General features: G+C 42.6%; 1 protein-coding gene across 3 annotated transcripts in view; it reads left to right on the plus strand.

Annotated features, from left to right (window-relative positions):
* Positions 1 to 25,206, plus strand: part of SLC6A11 (solute carrier family 6 member 11) — a 134,935-nt gene that overhangs the window by 99,392 nt on the left and 10,337 nt on the right. For all 3 annotated transcript variants that reach the window (XM_073901646.1, XM_025885250.2, XM_073901647.1), the window contains 3 exons: positions 746 to 870; positions 19,706 to 19,818; positions 23,281 to 23,418. In XM_073901646.1, coding sequence (XP_073757747.1) covers positions 746 to 870; positions 19,706 to 19,818; positions 23,281 to 23,418 — 376 coding nt within the window. The remainder of the gene's footprint in view (positions 1 to 745; positions 871 to 19,705; positions 19,819 to 23,280; positions 23,419 to 25,206) is intronic.

Here is a 25,206-nt window from a genome sequence, read left to right on the forward strand (position 1 = left end):
GGGCCTGAGGGAGGGGAGGCCGGGACTTGAGGGTTCTGCCTTTGTCTTGGCAAAGGCCCATCGTTTACACTCTGATTTCTCCTGGGTTGCAGCTTTATGCTGGTGCTCCTTTGTGGGTAAGCCCCTCCCAAGGGCAAGAGACAGTCCCTGCTCTGATAAACCCTCTGTGCGGCGGCCAACCTGGAAGGGGCCGCTCCCTCACAGGGACTGAGCAGCGAGGGCTATGCGGTGCTGCTCCAGTAAATAGCCTGGCATGATGGGGTGTCTCCTCCTGAAGCTGGTGAGAGCTTCTAGTGTGAAGTCCATGGATGCTCCCCTGACTGAGAAGCAGCCATTTCTCAGAGGCCTCTCCTGCCCTCCTTGCTTTGAGCTCCCAGGAAATCACTCCTTTCTCGCTTTCCCTGCTTTCCTCTCCTGCCAGGGATTTGGAGGAGCGTTGCTTTGTCTCCAGGTATCTTCTCACTAGTTGTGCATTTTCTCACTTGCCAGCCTTCCTTCCTATCCCTCTTCCATGCTTCTGGTCCGTGACCCACCTTATCTTCTAGAAATGCTGGAGAAGCTGTGTGACCATGGGTCAGCCACCTAACCTCTCTGAACTACAATGGCTTCATCAGGCCAATGGGGCGATCTGTGCCCACCATGCCCTGCCTGCCCCACAGGATGGCTGTGGTGCTCAGGTAGAATGTTCAAGCACTATACCTGTTCACCCACTCTGACCTCAGCCCCTCTCACTGCTTCCCCACAGGGACTGCATCATGCTTTGTTGCCTCAACAGTGGCACCAGCTTTGTGGCTGGCTTTGCCATCTTCTCAGTCCTGGGTTTCATGGCATACGAGCAGGGGGTGCCCATTGCCGAGGTGGCAGAGTCAGGTAAGTCTGCCAAAGGTGAGGGAGGCCTTGGGTGATTGATGGTCATGGTGCAAATGCGATCCACCTCCTCAGCTCATTCTTCTCCTGGGTTCAGGTCTTAGAAGGTGGCCCCACCATCCATCCTCAAACTAGGAGTGTGGGAGAGAAACTGTGACACCTCCTCACTCCCATATCTAAGACATCCCCAAGTTGTATAGCTTCTGCCTCCTGGGCGTTGCTCCACTTCGTGTACTTTGCCCCAGCAACACTATCTCCCCACCAGCCCAGACCACCGTCACTGCTCACCTATGTGACTGCAGGAACCTTTCACTGGCCTCCCAGCCTCCACTCCTGCCCCTTTGGTTCCATGTGCAGACTGGCTTCTTTCAAAATGCAAATCTGACCATGTCCTTCTCTGATGAAAAGCTTTTCTTAGCTTCTCATAGTGCTGGATTCTTAGCAGGGCCCGAAGGCCCTGTGTTGCCCAGCCTTTGTAGCTTCTCCACCCACATCATTCCCCCACCCTCATGCTGCCCCTCCGCGGTGGTCTGCTTTTGCAACATCACTTGCTCCCTCCCACCACAGGGTCTTTGCACATACTATTCCCTCTGCTTGGAGAATCTCTCTCCCTTTCCCTCTTCTAAGTTGCAGAATCACAATGAATGTGACATTCTTAAGTATAGATTGGCGAGTGTCTATTTCAACCACACTACAAGCAGAGTTATTGTTGCTGAGGTGATTGCACAAAAGGGTGAATTACTCTTGCCTTGATTTACATGGTGTTTGAATTCTAGAAAAATTCAGTGTGTATTTTTTTAAAAGTGTGGAAATAGTTTGTGTTTTTATGACAAACAGATTCTAACCTCAGTTAAGTCTAAAGTTTTTCACCCATAAGAATGTTTAGTAGAGCCATTTGTTGAGAGTGGCACAGGGAGCTTAGCCATTCTGGCCTCCATCTACTCAGTGCTACTCATGCCCCCATTTATTGCGACTACCCCCAGGCACCCCGGGAGCCACACTGCCTCTGTTGAAAATGCTAGTCCACAGTGTCCTGTTTTGTGTGGCATGCACAGATAGGGAAGCATCCCTCTAAGCCACCAAGCTGGCAGAGTGGGATATATGGACATCAGAGCAGGAACATGATTACAAAGCTCTGCTCTGTGACCACTCAGGGTCCCCCTTCCTCTGGATAATGTATGTCAGAGAGAGAGACAGTCCCTGCTGAACTCAGGAGTCCAGAGCTAGACTAGAGAATATTAATATGACCAAAGGTCTCACTCAGCAAGTGCTGACTCTGGGCAGGAACTGTCTCATGTGATCCTCAGCTCAGCCCTCCAACATGGCACTTTTGCTACCCCTGTTTTATAGAAAAGGAAGCTGAGGCTCAGAGAGGTGAAATGACTTACGTAAAGTTACACAGGCTGGAAGGGACACGGCTGGGATTTAATATACACCGTCTGGCTCCAGAGTCCATGCTTTGACCATGCCATCCTACTGCCCACTGTGAGCACCTGACACTTCGCCAAACATCCATGTTCCTTCCTGGCATGAAACCACAGGGCAGCCCTGTGAAGAGAGAGCATTACCTTCTCTACAGGAGCATTGCCCTCTCCAAGAATCCATTTCCTCCTCTATAAAATGAATGTCCTAATTCCTGCCTTAGGTACTAAGTAGGATAAGATATATGCAGCGCTATTTTTTCTCTTTTTATCATTATTTCAATTTTATAGATGAAATTCAGAGAGGAGTCGTAGATGGAAAGGAAAAGAGCCAACTAAAAATAAATTTTATTATTTTTTTCTCTAATTTCAAATTGAAAGCATGTTCATGATAGAAAACTGTGGAAATCTTAACAAAGGAAAATCTCTGCACTCCAAATCTGACAACACTTTGGGGTTCTCCTGTCAGGATTTTCCATGCATATATATCCATATTTGTGGTGATGGAAACCAGATCAAATTATCCTTGGTATAGGCTGCATTTTTCCATTTACAATAAAGTATGAGGAGCTTTCTGCCTCAGTAAACAGAGGTCTCAATCATGAGTTTTAATGGCTGGTATTCCGCTGGATGGATGGACCATAATTGATTTACTCTGCTCACTTCTCAGGCTCTGAGGTCGTTGTTTTTAACACTCTACCTCAAAAACTGCTCACAGCACCTCTGCAAAGTGGGCTTTATCAGGGCCTCCACTGTGGCTGTGCAGAATATGCACTGCACTCCTGCAGAGGGCACCATTCACATAAACAGCAGCCCTAGGCTTTCCTGTGCCCATTGTAGATGAGGACCCCGTAACTCAGAGCCTGAAGTGGTTCGCCCAAGGTCACACAGCTCATAGGTGGTACAGCCTGGCTCTAGCCTTTTCTGGCTCATCTTCCTGTGTTGCTACTGGTACCCAGCAGGTAAATCTGCTCTGTACCCCTGTTGGTCAATGTGGGTCGGGCTAAAAATCTCCTTAGGAGCCTCTGCCATTTGGAGAAATTGCAAGTTGCAAGTGAATGTGTAGCCACCTCACCTTGCTCAGAAGGACCTGGGCATGCTTTCTGATGAATGATTTTTGGAAAATACCTAATTAGGTGGCAGAATGTGCAGTGGAATGTCCCCGCATACCTGGAAACTGAGCCAGAAAGGCAACGTGCACTCTTCACAGGGCTCAGATTTTGTCATGCTATGATCCCAGCTCTGAAATTTGTGGCCCTTACCCACATGTCCCTTGGTCTGTTTCTCTGATTCTTTCTTTCAGGTACCCTCTCCTAGAGGTTGAGATTTTAGACAGCTTATAATTGGGTCTTGCTTTTTTATCCAGTCTTGATTATCTATGTCTTTTAATTGGAGTATTTGTGTATTTTCATTTTGTAATTATTGGTATGGTTAAGTCCTAAATTCTGTTTCAAGACAAAATGTCAGAATGATCATCAGAAATGGAAAGTGTCAGATGTGTGGTGGCAGGATTAAGTGATACCTCGTTAACTCTAGGTAGACTTTGAGGAGTTATGGATGTGTATTTTTGGCCCAGGTGCTTAGAAAATAATAATAAGAGGTAGAGCCACAAAACTTAGATGAAATACTATTGAATATTTAAAAATATTGATTAGTCCAAAAGAAGGCAAGAAAAACACAACAGAGTAAACAAACAAAACCCCAAAAAATTCAGAAGAGACAAAAAGAAAACATATGAAATGGTAAACTTAGCCCCACCCATATCAATAATTACATTAAATGCAAATGGACCAAATACTCCGAGTAAAAGGCAGAGATTATCAGACTGAGTAAAAAAGCAAGACTCAACTATAAGCTTTCTAAAAAGAGACACACTTTAAAGACACAGATAAAGTGTAAAACAAAGGGAAAAATATACTTTGTAAACAACAAGCATAAGAAAAGTGGTTTTGGTGTATTAATATCAGACAGAGTAGACTTCAAGTCAGAGTATTACTAGAGATAACAGGGGAGGCACTTCATAATGTTTATAAAGGAGCAATTCATTTGTAAGATATCTAATCTGTAATGTGTTTCTACCTAATGACAGACATTTAAAATACATGAAGCAAAAGCTGAGAGACTAAAATGAAAATAGACAAACCCACAACCGTAGTTGATTTTAACATTCCTTGCTCACTAATGTTAAAACAACTATACAAAATATTAATAAAGATGTAGAGATCTGAACACTATCAACTGACTTGGCTTAATTGACATTTATAAAACATTGCATCAAACAACTGCAAAGTATAATTCTTTTCAAACGAACATGAAACATTCACCTAGGTAGGATATAAATTGGGCCATAAATTAAGTCTCAATAAATTTCAAAAGATTGAAATTACAAGGTATATTGTCTGACTACCAATGAATTATCCATAAGAAAAATGTATCTAGAAAATCCTCAAGTATTTATAAATTAAGCAACACGTTTCTAAATATCCCATGGGTAAAAGAAAATATTTCAAACTGCATAGCGAAAATACAACATATCAAAATTTGTGGGATGCATTTAAAGTACTTACAGAGAAATTTATAACTTTGAATGCCTAACTAGCAAAAAGGATTTAAAATAAGAAAAATTAAGTTTCTATCTGAAGAAGCTGCAAAAAAGAAGCATAAACTAAACCCAAAGTAAGTAGAAACAAGGAAATTTATAAGACATACACACGATACAATTCTAAAGCTAGGTATTAAAAAAGATAACAAAATTTATAATGCCCTAGCAAGACTAGTCAAGAAAAAAAAAATGAGAGAAAACACAAATTACTAATATCAGGAATGAAGGAGGAGGTATGACTACAAATTCTACAGACATTAAAAATGAGAATAGGAAATATTATGAACAACTTCAAGCTAATATATTAATGTACATGGACAAATATAATGTAAAGGACAAATCCCTTTAAAAATATAATTTTTGCAAATGACTCGAGAAGAAATAGAAATACTGAATAGCTCTATACTTTTAAAAGACATTGAATTCATTATCAAAAATGTTTCTACCAAGCAAACTGGAGGCCCTGATGGTTTCACTGGTGAATTCTACCAAACATTTAAGAAAAAAATAATATCAGTCTTATACAGAGTCTTTTTTAAAAATTAGAGGAAATAAGACCTCTGAATATCTGAGTACTGTGACAGCTGTATAGCCAATTATATCCCAGTTTTCTCCCCAAACAATAAGAGAACAAGGAGGGAAAATAATTTTTATACAAAACCATGTCCCTGCATAACTTGAAGACAGAAAATGTTGAAGCTACACATAGCTGTTAACAAAAAGAAAAATGATCAATCCTGGAGCACAATCCCTCCTGCTACCACCTCTGCATGCCCTCACAGCTGGTCAGGTAAACTGAGAAAAACTGGGTGGGAGACAGAAGACAGAGAGGCTGATGAAGGGACCTAAAAGTGATTTGGAGCAAACACCAGAAAGATTAAATCCAGAAAGATTAAATGTAAGTCTGAAAATACTGGAAAATATCCAGACAGATCCCATAGCAGGGACAACAGAGAGAAGGGATTCAGTGTGTGATTTAAAGGAGCAGGGACCATTTATAGGAAGACAATTTAAAGGAGACACTGAAACACAGAACTTCTGGGGAAGAAAAAGGCAAAATGAAAGGGAGAAGTACCCTTTGACAATTAGATGGTGAAGAGAAAACCAAAAAAAAAAGGAGATAAAATAAAGTCCCGCAAAAGAAAAGAGAACTGTAAAATTAGGGTGTGGGAAGGGGAGATCACCCTCCCCGTACCATCAACACAAAACGTTGCTAAAACTACCTGGACTTTGCCATACTGACAAAAGAGGGCACTGTTAGGTTGGGAATCTTAGAAAAATACCCAAGAACATGAACATGAGAAAAGTCAAGTCCATACAAAACTGCAGAAAACAGGAATAGAAATTCCCCATATACCAATGACCACAAAATCAACCATGAAATAGAGGAAAATTTAAGTCAGCACTCCAGAGAGAATTAAATATACCCAAACAAGCATCTGAGAGGTGGGGGGTAAAAAACACCTTGAACCTAGAATTTTAAAACTAACAAATGGGGGAAGGGGAGAACAGAAATAAATGAAGAGAAAGTTGATTGAACTCAAGGGAAAATGAGAAAAAAGAAAGATCAAGCTATATTAGAAATGAATAAATTACAAAGTGTTCAATGGAGAATAGTCACAATAAAGGGGCATTTTAAAAAGGAAAGAGGAGGGGTAGAGCAAGATGGTGGAGGAGTAGGAGACCTGGATTTCGTCTGGTCTCAGGAATTCAGCTGAATAGGGATCAAACCATTCTGAACACCTACGAACTCAACAGGAGACCAAAGAAGAGAGTAGCAACAACTCTCTGAACAGAGAAGCGACCACTTGCTGGAAGGTAGGACGTGCGGAGAAGTGAATCCGAGGCGATATTCGGGAGGATAGACGGCGGGGGAGGGGCCTCCGCCGGCCGCTTCTGGCAAGTGATAGAGCCGCGGAGCACAAACTCGGAACTTTTAGAAGCTGGCTCCACGGAGGGATGTCGCTCCAGTGGCTAAGCGGGGGGTGGAACCCTTGCAGGACAGTGTGGTCTAAGGACCCTCGGGGTCATTAGAAAGACCGGGGGTGCTTGAGTGCAGCAGAGCTCCCAGGTATTGGAGTGGGGAAGCCTGCTGCAGAGACGGAGCTGAGGTGCGGGCTCTCAGCTCGGGTTGCCATAAGCTGTAATCCGCGGCCCAGTCGGGCCACTGCTCCTCCAGCAGGGACCCAACAAGCGGCAGATCCGGGGAGACTCCCCTCCCTCCCCCTGGAGGAGCAGCGCGGGAGCGCACCGCAGGGATCTGCTGGGTTTGGAGACTCCACACGGGGTCGGGTGCCAGAGATAGAAACGATTGGTCACAGGCCGGGTGAGCACGCAGTGTGGCTGGAGACCAGGGAGACGGGAGTGACTGGTTTTCTCTGGGGGCGCACTGAGGAGCGGGGCCCCGAGTTCTCAGCTCCTCCGGGTGGAGATTGGGAGGCCACCATTTTTACCCTGGTCCTCCAAAGCTGTACCAGAGCTTGCAGGGAAAAAAAGCTCCTGAGAGCAAACCTGAGCAGCTTCCTTAGCCTGGACGGACAAGGGTGGGGCAATTCCGCCTCCAGCAAAGACATTTGGGAACCACGGCAACAGGCCCGTCCCCCAGAAGATCAGCACGAACAGCCAGCAAGCCAAGACCAAGTTTACCGATCAAAGAGAACGGGAGAACTCCAGCACTAGGGGAATACTGCATATAGAATTCATGGCTTTTTTTACCATGATTCATTAATTTTCCAAAGTTAATTATTTTTAACTGTTTTTTTTTTAATTTTTCTTTTTCCCTTTTTCAACCAACATCTTATCAATCCCTTTTTTAAAAAAAAATTTTATTTTTCATTTTTAGAGTCATATTTTATCCCTTCATAGTAGTTACCCTTATTTTTGGCATATGTATATGAGTTGTTCTCTCTTTAAAATTTTGAGATACAGTTTCTTCTAACAGATCAAAATATACCCTAAATCACTAGTGTATGGCTTTGTTCTAGTCTCCTGCCTGATCACATTCTCTCCTTTTTTTTCTTTTTCTTTCTTTTTTTTTTAAATCTTCTTTCTTTTTTCAAACAACTTCTTATCGTATCAATTCCTTTTATAAAATCTTTTATAATTTTCATCTTTACAGTCATCTTCCATCCCATCATTGTATCAACCCTTATTTTGTACATATACAAGTCTTTCTTCCTTTAAAATTTTAGGAGGCACTTTTTTCTAACAGACCAAAATAACACCCAAAATCTAGTGTGTGGCACTGATCTATGCACTAGCCTGATCATATTTGATCATATTAAGTCTTTTTCGTATTGTTCTGTTTTTGTATTTATCTTTTTCTTTTTGTTTTTTTTTTCTTTTCTTTCTTTCCTCTTTCTTTTTTCTTTCTTTCCCTTTCTTTTCCCCTGGTTTCAGGTCTTTTCTGATTTGTATAGAGTATATTTGCTGGGGACGTTGTTAACCTGTTAGCATTTTGTTCTCTCATTCATCTATTCTCCTCTGGACAAAATGACAAGACGAAAAAAATCACCTCAGCAAAAAGAACAAGAGGTAGTACCGTCAGCCAGGAACCTACTCAATACGGACATTAGTACGATGTCGGACCTAGAGTTCAGAATCATGACTTTAAAGATACTAGCTGGGCTTGAAAAAAGCATGGAAGTTACTAGAGAAACCCTTTCTGGAGAAATAAAAGAACTAAAATCTAACCAAGTCGAAATCAAAAAGGCTATTAATGAGGTGCAATCAAAAATGGGGGCACTAACTGCTAGGATAAATGAGGCAGAAGGGAGAATCAGCGATATAGAAGACCAAATGATGGAAAATAAAGAAGCTGAGAAAAAGAGAGATAAACAACTACAGGATCACGAGGGCAGAATTTGAGAGATAAGTGATATGATAAGACAAAACAACATTAGAATAATTGGGATCCCAGAAGAAGAAGAAAGACAGAGAGGGGCAGAAGGTATATTGGAGCAAATAATAGCACAGAACTTCCCTAATGTGAGGAAGGAAACAGGCATCAAAATCCAGGAGGCACAGAGAACCCCTCTCAAAATCAATAAAAATAGGTCAACACCCCGACATCTAATAGTAAAACTTACGAGTCTCAGAGACAAAGAGAAAATCCTGAAAGAAGTTCGGGAGAAGAGATATGTAACCTACAATGGTAGAAATATTAGATTGGCAACAGACCTATCCACAGAGACCTGGCAGGCCAGAAAGGACTGGCATGATCTTCAGAGCACTAAAGGAGAAAAATATGCAGCCAAGAATACTATATCCAGCTAGGCTGTCATTGAAAATTGAAGGAGAGATAAAAAGCTTCCAGGACAAACAAAAAGTAAAGGAATTTGCAAACACGAAACCAGCCCTCCAAGAGATATTGAAAGGGGTCCTCTAAGCAAAGAGAGAGCCTAAAAGCAGCATAGATCAGAAAGGAACACAGACAATATACAGTAACAGTCACCTTATAGGCAGTACAATGGCACTAAATTCATACCTTTCAATAGTTACCCTGAATGTAAATGGGCTCAATGCCCCAATCAAAAGACACAGGCTATCAGATTGGATTAAAAAACAAAACCCATCAATATGCTGTCTGCAAGAGACTCCTTTTAGACCCAAAGACACCCCCAGATTGAAAGTGAGGGGGTGGAAAACCATTTATCATGCTAATGGACACCAAAAGAAAGCTGGGGTGGCAATCCTTATATCAGACAAATTAGATTTTAAAACAAAGACTGTAATAAGAGATGAGGAAGGACACTATATCCTAATTAAAGGGTCTATCCAACAAGAAGATCTAACAACTGTAAATATCTAGGCCCTTAACATGGGAGCAGCCAATTATATAAGGCAATTCATAACAAAAGTAAAGAAACACATTGACAACAATACAATAATAGTGGGAGACTTTAACACCCACCTGACTGAAATGGACAGATCATCTAAGCAAAAGATCAACAAGGAAATAAAGACTTTAAATGAAACAGTGGACCGGGCGCCTGGGTGGCTCAGTTGGTTGGGCAACTGCCTTCGGCTCAGGTCATGATCCTGGAGGCCCGGGATCGAGTCCCGCATCGGGCTCCCTGCTCGGCGAGGAGCCTGCTTCTCCCTCTGACCCTCTCCCCTCTCATGTACTCTCTCTCTCATTCTCGCTCTCTCAAATAAATAAATCTTTAAAAAAAAAAAATGAAACAGTGGACCAAATGGACTTCACAGACATAGTCAGAACATTCCATCCCAAAGCAATGGAATACACATTCTTCTCTAGTGCCCATGGAACATTCTCCAGAATTGATCACATCCTAGGTCACAAATCAGGTCTCAATCGGTACCAAAAGATTGGGATCATTCCCTGCATATGTTCAGACCACAGTACTTTGAAACTAGAACTCAATCACAAGAGGAAAGTCGGAAAGAACTCAAATACATGGAGGCTAAAGAGCATCTTACTAAAGAATGAATGGGTCAACCAAGAAATTAAAGAAGAATTAAAAAAATTCATGGAAACCAATGAAAATGAAAACACAACTGTTCAAAATCTTTGGGATACAGCAAAGGCAGTCCTGAGAGGAAAGGATATAGCAATACAAGCCTTTCTCAAGAAACAAGAAAGGTCTCAAATACACAACCTAACCCTACACCTAAAGGAGCTGGAGAAAGAACAGCAAAAAAGCCTAAACCCAGCAGGAGAAGAGAAATCATAAAGATCAGAGCAGAAATCAATGAAATAGAAACCAAAAGAACAGTAGAACAGGTCAACGAAACTAGGAGCTGGTTCTTTGAAAGAATTAACAAGATTGATAAACCCCTGGCCAGACTTATCAAAAAGAAAAGAGAAATGACCCAAATCAACAAAATCATGAGTGAAAGAGGAGAGATCACAACCAACACCAAAGAAATACAAACAATTATAAGAACATATTATGAGCAACCCTATGCCAGCAAATTTGATAACCTGGAAGAAATGGGTGCATTCCTGGAGATGTATCAACTACCAAAATTGAACCAGGAAGAAAGAGAAAACCTGAACAGACCTATAACCACTAAGGAAATTGAAGTAGTCATCAAAAATCTCCCAACAAACAAAAGCCCAGGGCCAGATGGCTTCCCAGGGGAATTCTATCAGACATTTAAAGAAGAATTAATACCTATTCTGAAACTCTTCCAAAAAATAGAAATGGAAGGAAAACTTCCAAACTCCTTTTGTGAGGCCACCATTACGTTGATCCCAAAACCAGACAAAGACCCCATCAAAAAGGAGAATTACAGACCAATATCCTTGATGAGCATGGATGCAAAAATTCTCACCAAAATACTAGCCAATAGGATGCAACAGTATATTAAAAGGATTATTCACCATGACCAAGTGGGATTTATCCCAGGGCTGCAAGGCTGTTTCAACATCCACAAATCAATCAACGTGATACAATACATTAACAAAAGAAAGAACAAGAATCATATGATCCTCTCAATGGATGCAGAAAAAGCATTTGACAAAGTACAGCATCCTTTCTTGATCAAAACTCTTCAGAGTATAGGGATAGAGGGTACATACCTCAACATCATAAAAGCCATCTATGAAAAACATGCAGCGAATATCATTCTCAATGGGGAAAAGCTGAGAGCTTTTCCCCTAAGGTCAGGAACGCGGCAGGGATGTCCACTCTCACCACTGCTATTCAACATAGTATTAGAAGTCCTAGCCACAGCAATCAGACAACAAAAAGAAATCAAAGGCATCCAAATCAGCAAAGAGGAAGTCAAAGTCTCACTCTTTGCAGATGATATGATACTTTATGTGGAAAACCCAAAAGACTCCACCCCAAAACTGCTAGAACTCATACAGGAATTCAGTAAAGTGGCAGGATATAAAATCAATGCACAGAAATCAGTGGCATTCCTATACCCCAACAACAAGACAGAAGAGAGACAAATCAAGGAGTCAATCCCGTTTACAACTGCACCCAAAACCATAAGATACCTAGGAATAAATCTAACCAAAGAGGCAAAGGATCTGTACTCAGAAAACTATAAAATACTCATGAAAGAAATTGAAGAAGACACAAAGAAATGGAAAAACGTTCCATGCTCATGGATTGGAAGAACAAACATTGTGAAGATGTCAGTGCTACCTAGAGCAATCTACACATTCAATGCAATCCTCCATCAAAATACCATCCACTTTTTTCAAAGAAATGGAACAAATAATCCTAAAATTTGTATGGAACCAGAAGAGACCTCGAATAGCCAGAGGAATGTTGAAAAAGAAAAGCAAAGCTGGTGGCATCACAATTCCGGACTTCCAGGTCTATTACAAAGCTGTCATCATCAAGACAGCATGGTACTGGCACAAACACAGACACATAGATCAATGGAACAGAATTGAGAGCCCAGAAATGGACCCTCAACTCTATGGTCAACTCATCTTTGACAAAGCAGGAAAGAATATCCAATGGAAAAAAGACAGTCTCTTCAACAAATGGTGTTGGGAAAATTGGACAGCCACATGCAGAAGAATGAAACTGGACCATTTCCTTACACCACACACAAAAATAGACTCCAAATGGTTGAAAGACCTAAAGGTGAGACAGGAGTCCATCAAAATGCTAAAGGAGAACACAGGCAGCAACCTCTTTGACCTCAGCCGCAGCAACTTCTTCCTAGAAACATCACCAAAGGCAAGGGAAGCCAGGGCAAAAATGAACTATTGGGATTTCATCAAGATAAAAAGCTTTTGCACAGCAAAAGAAACTGTCCACAAAACCAAAAGACAACCGACAGAATAGGAGAAAACATTTGCAAATGACATATCAGATAAAGGGCTAGTATCCAAAATCTATAAAAAACTTATCAAACTCAACACCCAAAGAACAAATAATCCAATCAAGAAATGGGCAGAAGACATGAACAGACATTTTTCCAAAGAAGACATCCCAATGGCCAACAGACACATGAAAAAGTGCTCAACATCGCTCGGCATCAGGGAAATCCAAATCAAAACCTCGAGATACCGCCTCACACCAGTCAGAATGGGTAAAATTATCAAGTCAGGAAACGACAGATGTTGGCGGGGATGCGGAGAAAGGGGAACCCTCCTACACTGTTGGTGGGAATGCAAGCTGGTGCAACCACTCTGGAAAACAGTATGGAGGTTCCTCAAACAGTTGAAAATAGAGCTACCATACGATCCAGCAATTGCACTACTGTGTATTTACCCCAAAGATACAAATGTAGGGATCCGAAGGGGTACGTGCACCCCAATGTTTATAGCAGCAATGTCCACAATAGCCAAACTGTGGAAAGAGCCAAGATGTCCATCGACAGATGAATGGATAAAGAAGAGGTGGTATATATACACAATGGAATATTACGCAGCCATCAAAAGGAATGAGATCTTGCCATTTGCAACGACGTGGATGGAACTGGAGGGTGTTATGCTGAGTGAAATAAGTCAATCAGAGAAAGACATGTATCATATGACCTCACTGATATGAGGAATTCTTAATTTCGGGAAACAAACTGAGTGTTGATGGAGTGGTGGGGCGTGGGAGGGATGGGGTGGCTGGGTGATAGAAATTGGGTAGGATATGTGCTATGGTGAGTGCTGTGAATTGTGCAAGACTGTTGAATCACAGATCTGTACTTCTGAAACAAATAATGCAACATATGTTAAGAAAAAAGAAAAAGAAGAAGATAGCAGGAGGGGAAGAATGAAGGGGAGTAAGTCGGAGGGGGAGATGAACCATGAGAGACGATGGACTCTGAAAAACAAACTGAGGGTTCTAGAGGGGAGGTGGGTGGGGGGATGGGTTAGCCTGGTGATGGGTATTAAAGAGGGCACATTCTGCGTAGAGTCCTGGGTGTTATGCGCAAACAATGAATAATGGAACACTACATCAAGAAGTAATGATGTAATGTATGGTGATTAACATAACAATAAAACAATTTAAAAAAAGGAAAGAAAACAAGAAAGTGAATCAAAATGGCATAAAGAAGTAAAAATGTAGAAACAGAAAACTAGCAAAGAAGAAAATATTCATATTATAGAGTCCCTGAAGAAGAAAAAGAGAACAATAAAGAGAGTAATATTTAAAACTATAATCGAAGAAACAGAAACCGAGAAAGAGCCCAATTTATACATTGAAAGGGCTTCTTAGGTACTAATGAAAATTCATCCAGATTGATCAACTCCAAGACATTCTGGTAAAGATACTAGCTTTCAAAGATGAAGATAAAATCCTAAAGGCTTCCAGGTGAAAAAGATTAAATAACTTATAAGGGCAAAAGAATTAGATGGGTATCACTGTTTTCAGAACTAACACACAAAGAAAGGCAAATATGAAGCAGCATTTTTTTCTTAAATTCACACAAAGAAGTGTGAATCAAGGGTATAGAAAATGTCAAGGCTATAGAAAAACCATTTTTAAACAGAACATTCATCAGTGTTTTGGAGGAATTTACTAGAGGGTAAGCTTCATCCATACCAGCAATGACTGGGAAAACTTCAGAAAAAGGACTGATGGTAAGCACTTAAAAATATTTAAGTATACGTCTAAGTCCAACGCAAAGATGGGGAAGAAGATAGAGGACTAATGTAGAAATACGCTGTTTACTGTTGACAATAGAAATCATTGAACTAAAAGATGGAGAGAGAAGGCAAGAGGAAAATAGAAAAAGCTCATTGTTGTGTGGACCATAAGTGGTGTCAAATGGTAAGAGGTGGGGGTGGGGAAACCTAGAAAGCCAGGCAGTAAAGGTTTAAATAAGAAAATGAGGGTTTAAGGGCATTTTTAAAAGATGTAAAAATAAAGGTAACCACTAGAACAAAAACATAAACCTTCCTAAATACCAAAAAACATTTACAAATAAAAGGACAAAGAATACACAACTTAGAGAAACATAACAAATATTTTAAAATACACATAACCATAAAATATTTTGTCAAAATATCAGTCATGTTGACAAATGTGAATGGGCTTAACTCCTCTATTAAAAAGATTTTCAATTTGCCTCACAAAATATGACACACATACACATATATATAGCATATGTAAGAGATACACCTAAAACAGAGTGATTCATAAAGAGTAAAAATAAAGGGATAGACAATGAAAGCAATCCTGATATTAGGCAAAGTAGAATTCAAGCCCCAAAGTATGAAGCATTACAAAGGACATTTTTTTTTATGGTAAAAGCCACATTTCGCAATAAAGATATAACACATAAAAATAAATACACCAAATAACACAGCAATAACCTTTATGAAACAAAACTGCAGGAAGTACAAGGAGACATAGATAGAAATAAACTAATAATATGAGAAAACTATACTAAACACATTTATCAGTAAAGGTGAAAGAATGACAATAAATTAATTACATCCCCTGTTCAGAAAAACAACAACAAAGTGAACCAAAAGAAAGCATGAGAAAAGAAATAATAAAGAGCAGGATGAATTAAATAATTATAAAGAAACAGTAGATCTAATTAACAAATTAAAATTCTGGGTCTTTAAAAATAAAAATATACAAATTACCATATTGCCAAGGAAAAAAAGAGAACATACAAATAATGAAATAAATAATAAAGGAGAAATAACCATTGAAGCAGAAGACATTTTTTTAAAATCACAAGAGACTGCTTTATAGTCTTCTCTATACATAAATTTGAAAACTTAGATTAAATGGAAAATGGATTGCCACAATGAACCGCATTTGATTTAGAAAGCTTAAACAACCCAATAGACAAAGTTATTGAGGAACTACCCCACCAACAAAACAAAACAAAACAAAATAAGAAACAAAAACAACACTAGGTCCAGATGGTTTTTCAAATAATTCTATCAAACCTTAAAGGATCTGATAGTCCCAGTGCTCTATAAATTATTGAAGAGCATTGAAAGTCAGGAAGGAAAACTTCTCAACTTCTTATATGAAGTATGTGTAACACTGATACCTACACCAAATAGGGCAAAGAAACAAAACATCACTCATGCATACTGATGCAAAAATAGTAAATAAAATATTAGCAAACCCAAATCAGAAACATTAGAATCCAAAATCACATTAAGAAGATAATATACCATGTCCAAGTTGGATTTCCTCCTGGAATAATGCAAGGTTGGTTTAATTCTAGGAAATCCACTAATATCATATACCATATTGATAGCCCAAATGAAATAAATTAAAAAATTATCTTCATAGATATAAAAAAGTCTTTGAAAAAATTCAACATTAATTCACAATATAAAAATAATCAAGTAAATGGATATTGAAGGGTATTTTTTAAATGGTAAATGTGTATGTGTGTGTGTATGTAAGTTTAAAAAAGCAAATATCTGCAGTATCCTACCCATTGTATAAGAAAGAAGGAGATATTAATAAAAAAGCATGTCTGCTCATCTGTTCAGAAGAAATATGTAAAGGATAAACTAGAAAATAAAGACAATGGTGACCTATGGAGGATGAATGGACAAGGGATATAAAGAAGGGTGGAATTAAGTAAGGATGAGAAAGAAACAATACTTCTCTTAGTATATTTTCATTGGGTCTGACTCTTCGAGAACCATGGTAATAGTGATGTTTTACATAGCACCCAAAATGAACAGTTCCTTTTTGAGAGTGGAATTAAAAGGGAGTACAAACAGTAAGAAATGAACCTAACTGTATTATGAATGAATAATGTAACCACATTGAAGAGAGTGTGAAAGAAAAGACCTAACCTAAGTAAATTTCAGGAAATAGTATTTTGACTGTACACTATGAGGCTAAAAACAAAAATTACTGTACTATTGTTTGTACAGGGGTATGGGTTTGTAATTCTGTAACTATTGTACGTGTATGTGAGGATTGAACAAACAAGTCAATATAGATCATTAGAGACAGATTTTTCACTGAGAAAGAAGTTACAAATAAGGAAAGTAGAGAAGGTACAATGAACTGTATTAGAATTTGAGGTGTCAGGATAGACTCATGGGTTTAATATATATCTTGATAAATGTAGAAATATATCTATGTTTATGTGCGTGTAGGTATACAGACACAGGTCTCCTAGCTTTGTGTGCTGAGAGGGCCTGCAAGGAGTGATACCCTAGTAGCAATGAACATCCCCAGAAGCCAGATCTTGGTTTCTGAACACCACTTTCCATGAAAGGAACCAGGGCTTCTTGGAGAAGCAGTTGATTCCAGTGCTGGGGCAAGACATGATGAAGCTGGAACATTTAGTGGTGCCAGAAATAAGGAAGTGCTGAGAAAAAGGATGAAGGCATGTCAAAAGGATATATGAACCAACTTGAAGAAGCTCCTAGTAGCAAAACCTAGAACAACTTGAATAGCAGAATAAATAATGATAGTAGTGGATTGTGATCCATAGAATAAACTGAATACCCAAGAGTCCATACTGAAATAAATAAAAATTGAATAAATAAATGAGTGTGAAGGGACAGCTCTTTCTTACAGAATAATTCTAATTAATAAAGTATAGAAGGAATGAAGAAAATAGAAACCTGTGAGGCAAACACCACAGGAATAATTGTTGCAAGGAAGATCTACCAATGGATGCTAAAATCAGTGGGTATAAGTTTTACTTGAAGCAGGATATTTTCATAATCTCAAAGTATCCTACCCAGGTTATTTATCAATTATAAAGAGAAACACAGTAACTTTACAGTGGAGAAAACTGGCATTCACCAACTTAACCAAGTGATCAAGATAAGCATCACCAATACTAAGGTTTGTGGACATCATGTACCCCTCCCAACATAATGCACTGAGAAGGACACAGCATCACTTCTATGTTGTTCTTGCCCCCAAAACATGTATAATTTCTGTTTAATAATGAGAAAACATCAGACAAACCCACACTGAGGAACATTCTGCAAAAGAATGACCAGTACTCATCAAAAATATCAAGGTCATGAAAGACAAGACTGAGGAACTGTTGCAGATTGGAGGAGAGTAAATAAATACATCGATGAAGTGCAGTGTGGAATCCTGAATTGGATACTAGAACAGAAAAAAAGGACATAAGGAGAAAAACTGGTAGACAATGAAAAGGTCTGTAGTTTAATCAGTAGTATTGTACAAATCTTAATCTCCTGGCCACTAAATATTAAATACTTGCCCCTCACATCAGAAACAAAGCAAGGATGTATGCTGTTTCTGCTTTTATTCCATATGGTACTAGAGTTCTTAGAGAGTGCAATAAAGCAAGAAAAATAAATAAAAATAATTAAGATTGGAAAGGAAGAATAAAAACTGTATTTATGAATGAGCATGACTGACCACTTAGAAAACCGTACAAAAATTAAGTGAACTTAGTAATGTCACAGGATAAAAGGACAGTAAACAGAAACCCATTATATTTTTTGTATGCTAGCAACAAACAAGTGGAAAATTTAAAACTTCTGCTCTTCACAGGATACCATTAAGAAAATAACAAGGCAAGCCGCAGACTAGGAGAAAATATTAATAATACTTCTCTGATAATGGGTTTGTATTCCAAATATATCAAGAATTCCCACAACTCAGGAAAAAGGAGACAACTCAACAAAAAGTGGGCAGACTCAACAAGGACTTTGCAAAAGGTTTATGAACGGACAACAAAGATATGTGAAGAGAACGCCACATCTGATATTATCAAGAGTTGGCACAGATGTGGAGCCACTGGGTCCCTCAAACATTGCTGAGAGGAATGTAAAATGACAGCTACTTTGGAAATCAGTTTGGCATTTCTTAGAAAGTTAAACATATGTTACCATATGACCCAGCAATTCCACTCCTAAATAAGATGGGCAAAGCTAATAGGTGAAAAAAAATCAGATCAATGGTTGCCTGGAGCTAAGACAGGGCATGGGGAGAGAGACTACAGAGGAGCCCAAGGGGGCAATAGAAATGTTCTATATCTTGAATGAAGTTATCTGGGTATACATACTTCAAAACTCATTGAACTGTGCACTTAAAATTAGTGCTTATTGTAGGTAAATTAGACTTTAATAAGGTTGCTTTTAATTAAGGTAAAAAAAATAATGATCAAAGTTAATGTTTATTGAACATTTACCTTAAGTGCTTTCCATATTCTGTATCATCTTACTGAATTCTCAAAACCACTTTATTAGGTAGGACTTTATTATCCCCATTTTTCAGCTGAGGAAACAGATAGAGATCCCAGTAAAGAACAAGGATTTGAACCCAGGCCACCTGACTGCAGAACCCGTGCCCTTGACCACTGTGCTACAGGTCTAGAACATCAGGTATCTCTCCCCTGATATTAATAAAGCTCATCCTCAGGACGTGCTAACCAAGCTCTCTCTTTGGGGCAGCCAAAATAAGTGAGTGTGGACCCGGGAAATGAGGGGAGGAACCACAGGAAGAGGTGGCCTGGGGTAGAACGGCGTTCATCCAAGCCTGGACTCTTGCTCCCACGTTGGAATCACCTGGTGCCTGGTCCTTGCCTCACCCTAGACTGACCCAATCAGTGTCTCTGGGGTGGGCCCGAGAATCTGCATTGTATTAAGAAGCCACCATCCGCATGTCTGCCCCAGTGAGAACAATAGAGACAGGACTGTGCAGCGGGAAGTCTGGCTTTAGATCCTGACCCCTCCTGACCCTTTCTTACCTCTCCGCGCCTCAGCTGGCTCATTCCCACCATGGGCATCATCATAGTACAAACCACGTAGGGTGGCTGGGAGATTTACGTGATTTGAGGGAGAATTAGGCGTAGGACCTAGCACAAAGGAGGCACTAGATATATGATGGATTAAAATAACAATTGAATGAGGGACTGAGCTGCACCCAGCACCTCTTTCTCTCTCCTTCCTCTCTAGGCCCCGGCCTGGCCTTTATCGCTTACCCCAAGGCAGTCACCATGATGCCTCTCTCCCCACTGTGGGCCACCTTGTTCTTCATGATGCTCATCTTCCTGGGCCTGGACAGCCAGGTAAGGGGGGACCCAAGGCTGGGATGGCAGGGAGACCAGATGCTGCTCTTAAGAGTGGCTCAGGGGACTTACCAACACCTTGGTGCTGGTTGTCAGGGCCCTGCCCACTGTCCCCACCCTGCTCTCCTCTCAGCAGGCAGTGATCTCCATCATCACCCCCAGACACTCCTGTATGGCTCCTTCTCCTTCCACATCTTCCCAAACACACTTTTCCTTACCTGGAATTCCCAACTCCCAATCTAAGTTTTTAAAAAATTGCTAACTACTTGCATTCTGTGAAAATATTTCTGCCCAATAGCACCACCTAGCAAGCCAAAGAAGTTCTCAGAGAGAGGGCTATGGTTAATGGTATCCAAGGCTCTACCACCATGTGTCCCTGTCCCTGCCAAATCGTGGGGGACACAGGAGCACAGAAAAGTACCTTCTCCTTCCTTCCTCCATCTCTGTTATGGCCCCCCTGACATGCTCCAGGTGGCCACATGGGTCCTCGGCACCACCATCAGCTCCCAGTGTCCCTCATCCCACCCGCCTGCTCTCTCATTGTTGCTGATAGGGCTCTCCCAACCCACCCTCCACTTGGCAGCCTGCCTTCCTCAGTGAAGGCTGTATAGTTAGAACTAGCAATTTATCTGTGCACATTTTCCTTTATCTCCCCATGAATGCACGCACTTCATCTTCTCACACTGTAAAACTCACCCCAGCCTGCCCTCCCAGCCCTCCTCCAGTCCTCTTCTTTTTTTTTTTTAAAGATTTTATTTATTTATCTGAGAGAGAGAATGAGAGAAAGAAAGCATGAGAGGGGGGAGGGTCAGAGGGAGAAGCAGACTCCCTGCCGAGCAAGGAGCCCGATGTGGGACTCAATCCCGGGACTCCAGGATCATGACCTGAGCCGAAGGTGGTCGCTCAACCAACTGAGCCACCCAGGCGCCCTCTGGTCCTCTTCTTGATTTTCCAGCCAGAATCCCGTGGCCTCCAGTCACTCTCCACTCTCTGAAATCTACCCTTTTTCCTGCTGTTCCAGCGTGGCAGGTTTCCTTAAGAGCCCCAGTGAACATCTTCCACCTAGAGCCAGCGGCTCTGCTATCAGAATCCGTAGGCAAGGTGCTGTCCTCTACCCATGACCTTGTGCAAGTCACTTAGCACCCAAGCCTCATGGCCAGTGTGTCTGTCAACCCAGCCAAGTCCAATTTTCTCCCCCAGATGATTTCTCAGAAATTGCTAAGCCAAGCTGCTGAAGCACCGGGTGTTTCTGCTGATAATCTTCCCTTCCACTGTTGTGGCAGAGGCCTCAGGAGGGATTGGCAGCTTGTGCGTGACAGTGACTGTCCTGCAGAGGGAGGTGGGGGCTGGGGCCTTGGCTCTCTGGGTCCCTGGGGGTGTTGAGCGGAGCCAGCACTTGAGCTGAGATGCTGTGTTAGCAAGGGGGACCTGGGGCCTAGTGGGCAGATGGCCTCTCTGCTTACCCCCGTGTGTGCTGCCCTTGCTGTGCCTGGGCCACACCCTCCATTCTCTGTCACGATAACCACATGGATTGGGGGGCCCCTTTTGTCATCCCCATTTTGCAGATGAAGAAACTGAGGCTGAATGAGTTGCTGGAACATGTACCCAGGTTTTTGCGCTTCTTAGTCCACATGCTCTGATGTCTCTTCAATTTGGGTCCTGGATAAACAGCCTTCCCTGAATTGCATCTTCCTCCTTCCCTGAGGACCCTGGAGAAAGGAAGACTGCAGCCAGCCTTTCGGTAGAGGCAGGGTAGCCCGGAGGCTAGGAGCCTGGGCTTTGGAGTCAGACAGGGCTGGGTTTGAGTCCCAGGTCCACAACTTTTATCAGCCGTGTTGCTCTAGACTAGTCACTTCTCCTCTCTGTGCTTGGTCCCTTTGCCAGTGAAGCTGGAAATACCTTTCCTGAGGAGGTAGAAATGAATTGGAAAGGATTTGGGGCCAAAAAATGGCTCTAGGGAAGGGAGTGTCTCCACATGGTAACCAGCAAAGAAATCCTTTACTTCTTTCACTTCCCTCCATCTTGGCAGTCCAGCACAGTGGTTAAAGCCCAGTCTCTAGAAAGATTGGTTCCTACCCAGGCCATATCACTGAACACCTCTGTGCCCTCGGGCAGGTGGCTTACCTCCAATGCTTCCACTCCTCAGGAACAGGGATACTAATTGGATTATAGAGATCAAATTAATCTGTTAACTGCTCAGAAAAGAGCCTGGCTCACAACAAGCACCATGTATTTGCCATTATTTATTATTATTTTTATTAATTTATCAAACCTTTTTTTTTTTTTTAAAGATTTTATTTATTTATTTGAGAAAGAGAGAGTGAGAGACAGCACGAGAGGGAAGAGGGTCAGAGGGAGAAGCAGACTCCCCGCTGAGCAGGGAGCCCGATGCGGGACTCGATCCCGGGACTCCAGGATCATGACCTGAGCCGAAGGCAGTCGCTTAACGACTGAGCCACCCAGGCGCCCCCAAACCTTTTCTGAGCATCTCCTCTGTGCCCCTGGGGATAGGTGAAAATGGCATCGCCCCTGCCCTCCAGGGTCCCACCTTGTAAGGACATAGATATAAACTCCGTGGGCACCATGAAGTGAGGCAGGGGGTGGCCTGGGCGTAGAGGAGAGGAAGGGTGTGTTCTGCCCAAGCTGGGGGCAAGGAGGAGCATTCAGGAAAAGGCCTATGGCAGGAGATCTGCCCACAGTGCTGGGAGAACCCAGGGAGGGGGCTGATGGGTTTGGTGGGATAACTGGGCTGGGTGTTGATGGGTGAGTAGGAATAGAATGGATACGGTATGTCTGGCCGAGTCTCAGCATGGTGGGATGCAGACATTTAGTGGCTCAAGTTCTGCTGTCTTAAGCCTGCACAGTCTGGCCCGGCCCAGAGAGTCCCATAGCAGGAACATCAGAGCTGGGTGCTGGCTCACCTCTGATTGCTCTCCACCTATCAGAAGGGGTGCTTGCCCAGCAAAAACAAAGGACGGGAGAACACTCACGGTCCTAGAGAATGAGGAACTCAAGTCCTGCTCATACAGACTGACCAGAGCCCGCCACTAGCCGAGCACTCAGCTCTCAGGACAGTTGCAGAGCCTCCCGTCTTGCCTCCCGGACAGCGTCTCCTTTAAGTTGTTGACCCCAGAACAGGGCCCAGCACATAGGCACATGACAAGAAGCCCAGGGGAGAAGGAGTACTAGCTTTCAAGTCAGGAGACCCCAGTTGAAGTCCTGACTCTGCTACTTCCTCGCTGAGCGACCTTGGGCAGGTTACTTCCCCTCACTGAGCCTTGGTGTTCTCATTTGTTACATGGGTTTGCTGGAGTTCTGTAAGTACCAGGACTGTTGTTCTTCTCAGGCCCTCTGTCAGTGTGAGTGTGGAAAGGAAGCTAAGGCCCAGTGAGGGGGAAGCCCAGGGCTTAGGCCTATTGCACTTTCTCTCGGGCTTGACACCATCCTATCTGCCCTGTGCAGTTTGTGTGCGTGGAAAGCCTCGTGACCGCTGTGGTGGACATGTACCCCAAGGTCTTCCGGAGGGGCTACCGGCGGGAGCTGCTCATCTTGGCTCTATCCATCATCTCCTATTTTCTGGGCCTCGTGATGCTCACGGAGGTGAGTGACATGGAAACAAGTAAGCGACGTGAACACGGTAACGGGAAGGTTAAGTGCCTGGGCTCTGGCTCTGGATTAGGCAGGTCTGATGTCAAAATCCCAGCTCTGGGATCGGTCGTATGACCCCGGCCAGGTCTAGTATTTCTCTAGGACTGGTTTTCTCCTCTTTGTGGAGATCATTGGAAGTTCTCATTGAGCCCTGAGCACAATGTCTTCACATGTGTGAATGCTCAGCTCACGGTCACCGTGGTCACTACCAGAGGGGAGTAAAACTCACAAAGAGAAAGACTGGGGTTATCTGGTAGTCGTCCACCCTTACAGTACTTCTGGGTGAAAGGGACAGTGTCAGCTATGGACGCCTCACCCAGATACTGCTCTTGGCCTAAAGTTCAGAGCAGGCTTTTCTGGAATATCACTGAGAACAGACATGCACGAGGACATCTGGCACCTCAGGCACTGTGTGTCCGAACCCCAGTCCTGTCTCTGCTGGGCCTGTGAGTGAGGAGGGTTTCACCCTGACCCCCCACATTAAGACTCTCATGACACCATGTTTCTCTCCCCTCCTGCAGCCATCTGTCTTAATAGATACTTTTTCAAGTACCTTGGGAAAGTGAGATTAGATATCGTTCTCCCCACACTGACAAAATTAATTAATTTAAAAAAGCAGAAAACTGTTGCCTAGAGACAAGAAGCGGTTTTGCAAGAAACATGGAAAGAAATGAGGGAACGCCAATCCATTGAAGCAGCTGAGGTGATGTTGAGGTTGGTCTATGGATCCCCTTCATCCCTCTGCTTCTCAGCTCAGAGGCCATCTCCTGGAAGGCTCCTCAAGCACTTTGTTCCAGGCTCAGCCCAGCCTTTCTCCCACCTTAGAATGACCGCTCAGTTCACCTGTCTCTCCCCCCACCAGGCCCCGAGGTCCATGAAGACAGGAGCTGGCCTTGCCCAGTTCTGTGCCCTTGGGGCCTGGCAGAGGGTGGACACTCAGGGCATGGTGGCTGGTGTTATTACTGCTCCTGGTCATTGTCACATTAATGGGAGTGATAATCAGCTTTAAGCAAATGAATGGTGTGGCACTTCCGGTTGCCATCTCTCCACTCCCCACATAGGGAAACCAGCCCTGCACTGAGCAGGGCTTCATTAAGTGCTGATTAATTACACAAAGTAGAGTCTTTGTCACATACAAATTGGGGGGTTAATGTGACATGTTAATGAGGCTGATGGGGACAGGGCTCCAAGAAGAGCAGGCATTGGCATGGGTGTCCCTGGCTTGGAGCAGGCAGGCAGAGGACCCTCCAGGACCTCCAGCCCTGAAAGCCCACCTGCCCTGGGTGGCCCCCCCACATTGCAGAACCTCCATGCCCACCCTTCAACCTGAGGCCATGGGCCTGCCCAGGGGCGCCTTGTGGCTCCTGGGGCCCATCAGGGAAATAGCACTGTGCTGACCGTTAATCAGCAGACACGTGGGCTTCGCATGCCAACCTTCTGCCTCCACATGCAGGAATATCTGTGAGTGATTGCACCAGAGAATTTCAAATTGCCAAATGGGCCATGTCGGCCTCAGCCTTCACAGGAATTGCTGGCAGGATCTTCTCCCTCATTTATATACATTTAAAGCTCGGCTTTGGGGGAAAAATAGGCCACAGATCTTTTATCTTCCACCACGGCAGTGTGGTAGAGAATTAAGAGCATGGGCTATGCAGCCAGACCACCTAGATTCAGTCCTCAGTCCCATGACTGGCTATCTGGATGACCTGCGACAAGTGTTCTCAATGCTGTGCGCCTCGG

Source organism: Callorhinus ursinus, unplaced genomic scaffold, assembly GCF_003265705.2.
Source record: "Callorhinus ursinus isolate GAN/ISIS: 27379988/994484 unplaced genomic scaffold, GSC_fseal_2.0 scaffold15, whole genome shotgun sequence".
Taxonomy (NCBI): Eukaryota; Metazoa; Chordata; class Mammalia; order Carnivora; family Otariidae; genus Callorhinus; species Callorhinus ursinus.